This window comes from Terrapene carolina, unplaced genomic scaffold, assembly GCF_002925995.2.
Source record: "Terrapene carolina triunguis isolate 2854851 unplaced genomic scaffold, T_m_triunguis-2.0 Scaffold227, whole genome shotgun sequence".
NCBI classification, from domain to species: domain Eukaryota; kingdom Metazoa; phylum Chordata; order Testudines; family Emydidae; genus Terrapene; species Terrapene triunguis.
Window position 1 is genome coordinate 3,814,272 of NW_020664578.1, and position 4,431 is coordinate 3,818,702.

Consider the following 4,431-nt stretch of genomic DNA (forward strand, 5'->3'; position numbering starts at 1 on the left):
TTTTTTTGCTTGGTGCAGCCAAAAAGCCAGAGCCGGCCCTGCTCCTATGCCCAAACTTCATTCCTCACCCACCAAAAATGTTAGGGTACACTTACTCCATAGGCTAGTATGTTTGTACGTATTGAGGACATGTACATACATATTAATGACATTAGATCATACACCCACACGTTATTTTTGTTCTTCGGTTATTTTGGTTCTTTCCTTGTGGTGTACCTGTTAAGGCTGTGGGTACAGACTTGGAAACCCCCTATGCCATTCTTCCATTATTTATCTAACTAGGTGAAAGATCTCAGACATGTGTGGGTGTTGACTTGCTATCTGGGTGAAAGGTCCCAGACATAGATATGCTAACTTTGCCTTAGCTCAACATATAGGATATGGACTGTAGGTCCCTTGCATTACAGCCAAACTTACTTTAAATACAAACCTCTTACAATAAACGAAATACTTGAACTATAAGAAAAGATTTTATATATATATATGCAAGCAAGCAGGTTAATCCTATAGGCTACACAGTTGGGAACCTTTTAGCTACAAGTTCTTAACCCTTATTCTGTTAAAATACATGGGGAATGATTGAGAGCCACTACCTGAACTCTGGTAGCAGTCCTACTGTGAGAGAAGGAGAACGAGAGTTGACATGGCAAGGCAGACTTCGGTAGGGCAAGGCTCACCTGCTCAGTTACAGAATGGGGAAGGACACAATCCTGCTTGCTTATAATGGATAGCTTGGCAACAGTAATGCTGTTGAGACCATTTCCGTGAATAACTTAGCACAGGAATGCAGCTGAAACAGACTTGTTGCATTCAGTGAATTGTATGTCAGCCAGCCTTATTGAGAAGGCCTTTATGTAGCTGAGTCTGTTCTCTTACAAAATGTGTCACATTGTGGATAAAAGATTCCTCATCTCTGTGGTGATGCACTGGGGAGGCCTGATCCAAAGCCCCTTGAAGTCAATGGGAGTCTTTCTATTGCCTGCAGCAGTGTCTGGGTCAGACTATATGTGGCCTTCTCTAATCTCTCTGCACCACTGCCCTCTGCTGACTAGCACATGTATGAGCCTGCAGCCTAAAGAGGAGAGAGACTGTAAAATCTAACAATGGAGGTAGCTGCCACAGTCCCACTAATCCATGATTTTTTTCACAGCTTACCAGATAGTTTAATAACAAAGTTTTAAAGGGATTTTATTTTCCGCCGTACAGTTCTCAATGTACGACAGACCCCAAAATGAGGCCCAGGAAATACTGATTAATACAGGAGATTTGAAAATTCCATGGGGCCCATTTCTCTACCTGAAATCACCCTTTTTTTTTTTCTGATTTGACATTTTTGATGTTAATATTTATAGAAATAAACAGTTTAGAAAACATCCGGTTTGCGGACAAATTTGAATCTGCAAAATGGGATATCATTTGTAATGAGAGGCAGCTGGGAGGGTTCATTATTTTTGCTGCTTAATAAATTATGCCAATTGTGCTGAAGTCACCTGTTGGTGCCATTAACTGGGAGGGAGTGTGTATTGATGGTGAGAGCAGGGGCTGAGAAATAGGACTTCCCCTGATTTACTGTATGGACAATTGACTTCACTCTGATTTAGACTTAACGAATGTATGCTTGTAAAGCTCAGTATTATGCTCAACTGTAAGGCCCTCGAGAAATGCAAAATCTGACACTTGATTAATTTCCTCAGAATTCTCACAATGGATGGGATCATTGAGGATGCCAAGCAGCGCCGGTACTATGAGAAACCATGCCGCAAGCGGCAGCGGGAAACCTACGAGATGTGCCGGCGGATTTATAACACAGAGATGGCCAGGAAGATTGCATTTCTAATGAGGAAGAATCGACAGGACCCCTGGCTAGGCTGTTAGATCCAAAGAATTACAATAGCTGGGGTAACAGCCCAGTGACTTCTGTTTTCAAACAACCAACCAAACAAAAAAAGCCCAGAACACACCACTGTCAGATCTGATCACCTCATTGCTAGTCTGAGCCGAGAGGCCAATGACTCACTGGGCCAGGGAGACTGATCTCCCTTCTCCACCAGGGCAGGAATGAAGGACATCATACCATAGAATCTGTTTCTGAGCAGTTGCCATGTTGTGTCTTTCTATCTGTTAATAAAGTGACCACTTTAGCATGTTGTCCTGCTGTTCTTGGGTGACACAAACATAAGCAAACTATATTAATTCAGAGTTTAGAATTAACTTTCCCTTTTATGAACAATTCCTTTAAATAGTGCTTACTGCTCATTTTAATTAGAGCCCTGCAAATCCGTGGATATCAGCAGAAATCCGCATCCGTGAATGCAGATATCCGTGGACCATTTTTGCAGATCGCAGGTGGATGTGGATCCAAATTTTGTCTCCGTGCCAGGCTCTAATTATAATCTCCTAGTTGGCAGTGCTTGTGAAAAACCTGAGTTAGGTCTGATTTATTCCAGAATAAAGATGCTGCTGCAAGTATTTGCATTCTCCTTCCCTTTATTTTACTCTCTGTTGATTGGCAGCAAAGGATGTGGATTATGGAATTCATATACATCATTTGCAGATTATTTTTAAAACAGTAAAGGTTCAGAACCTTATCCTCATTTATACTGTGGTTCCATTATTCAGCTCTGGTAGTGTAAAGGGGCCTTAAAATGAGTGTAAACATATGTCCACCCACTTCCAGGCCTCTTTACACTGACAAAATAAGAGTAAAAAATAAAAACAAGTCCTCAGAGTCCTGGGAGAGTACAGCTGCTTCTGCTGTGTCAACAACTTAGTTTTTTTTGGATGGAGTTTCCATTTAATTTTCTCCGGTTTTTTTAAGGTTCCTCTTAAGCAATCATGTTGGGAAATGTAGAAGTTAAGCTTGCAGATATAATTTTCACACCCTCCTTTCCCTGCTTCTGTAAATGCTTACCTGAATATGGTCAATCCTGTTTTTCACATAATTATACTTTTTCTGACAATCTTACACATATGTAGTATCTTGTAACACCCTTTATTGTGTGTTGTGTGCTAGAGTCCACAAAAGTGATTTGTATAAAAATACAGAATAGTTGGACAACATAATATTGGCTGCCCCCAATGGAAAAATAAAATAAAATTTAGCACTCAGAGCAAAAAACCAAAACAAAAGGTTTGTTTCCAAGATCCCATCTCAGAGGTCCTCAAAATCTTTCAGTGGGGAAAGTATTTAGTGTATTTTTAGATACCTTTTCATGTAGTTTGGCAGCTAGAAATGAGGAGCCAATCCCAGGTGAATAGGAAGTCCTTTGTGACGAGCAGTGTGAGAACCTTGATAAAAGGGGATGAGTGTACTCGATAACCTTAACATGCCTCGGTGACCTCATGAGCCACCATAATGAAACGCTGGCATAGTGTTGCAATGCCGTCACAGGGTAACTGCAGGTGTGAGCTTTACAGTGCATTGTATTGGCTTTCTTGCATGCATCCGAAGAAGTGAGGTTTTTACCCACGAAAGCTTATGCCCAAATAAATCTGTTAGTCTTTAAGGTGCCACCAGACTCCTTGTTGTTTTTGTAGATACAGACTAACACGGCTACCCCCTGATACTTAATTCTCACCTGCTGCTGCTTGCAGAGCGGCATGGCCAAGACCATGGGAGGCACAAGAAGGTGATTTGGTAGCATGACACAGCAAGGCATTGACATGATTTTACCATGGCCCATATATGACGGGTGCCATGAGGGCAGGCTTCTGCCAAGCCGACAGCCCTCTCTCCTATGCTCCTCTTGGGCCTCGGGGAAGCTGGGGACCAAGGACTCAACCCAGCCCTGCTTCACATCCCACCTCTCCCTTAGCCCTTTCAAAAGCTGGGTGCCAGCACCTGAGCCCCTCTGGGTCCCCTGCCCTCCAGCTCCTGAAATTGGCCCCTGTGCGTGAGAGGCCCATGACCCCAGCTCCTCTAGAGCCCCTGCCCTTCAGCTCCTGCCCCCTGTAGGTGGTGGGGCCAGGACCCCAGCCGCCCTCGATCTCCTGGCCCCAAATCTCCCTTTCCACTCGCCCTGCAGCAGCTCCTGCCATGGAACAGGAGGTGCTGGGCTCCACCCCTCCCCGCCAGTCACGTGACTGACCCAGACGCGTTGGCCTCTTCCGCGTCACGTGATAGGGCAGCAGGCTGCCGCTCCTCCGTCACGTGACCACATCCTCCACATTGAGGCGCTGTGCTCCTGCGTCACGTGCTGGTGCCTAATTCTCCCTCCCCCTCCCCCCCCGCGAGTGCGCGGGGCGGCCTCACGCGGGCCGTTTCCGCTTCCGCCTTAACGTTCCGTCTCCGTCAGTCGCAGCGAGTCCTCTCTAGGCCGCCGCGGCGGGGAGCGGAAGTTTCGGGCTGGGGCTGGGGCCGGGCCGGGCGGCGCTGAGGTGAGGAGCGCGGGAGCCGGGGATGGGCAGGCCGCGGAGCCCGGGCTGGGGCGG

The 4,431-nt window shown here is 45.9% G+C and overlaps 2 protein-coding genes across 4 annotated transcripts in view; both read left to right on the plus strand.

Annotated features, from left to right (window-relative positions):
* Positions 1-2,141, plus strand: part of MRPS21 (mitochondrial ribosomal protein S21) — a 12,397-nt gene extending 10,256 nt beyond the window's left edge. For both annotated transcript variants that reach the window (XM_024210822.2, XM_024210823.2), the window contains exon 3: positions 1,695-2,141. In XM_024210822.2, coding sequence (XP_024066590.1) covers positions 1,695-1,875 — 181 coding nt within the window. In that variant the 3' untranslated portion in view covers positions 1,876-2,141. The remainder of the gene's footprint in view (positions 1-1,694) is intronic.
* A 2,112-nt stretch (positions 2,142-4,253) lies between these two features.
* PRPF3 (pre-mRNA processing factor 3) overlaps positions 4,254-4,431 on the plus strand; it is a 22,392-nt gene continuing 22,214 nt past the window's right edge. For both annotated transcript variants that reach the window (XM_024210819.1, XM_024210820.1), the window contains exon 1: positions 4,254-4,377. The gene's annotated coding sequence lies outside the window, so the exon portion shown is untranslated. The remainder of the gene's footprint in view (positions 4,378-4,431) is intronic.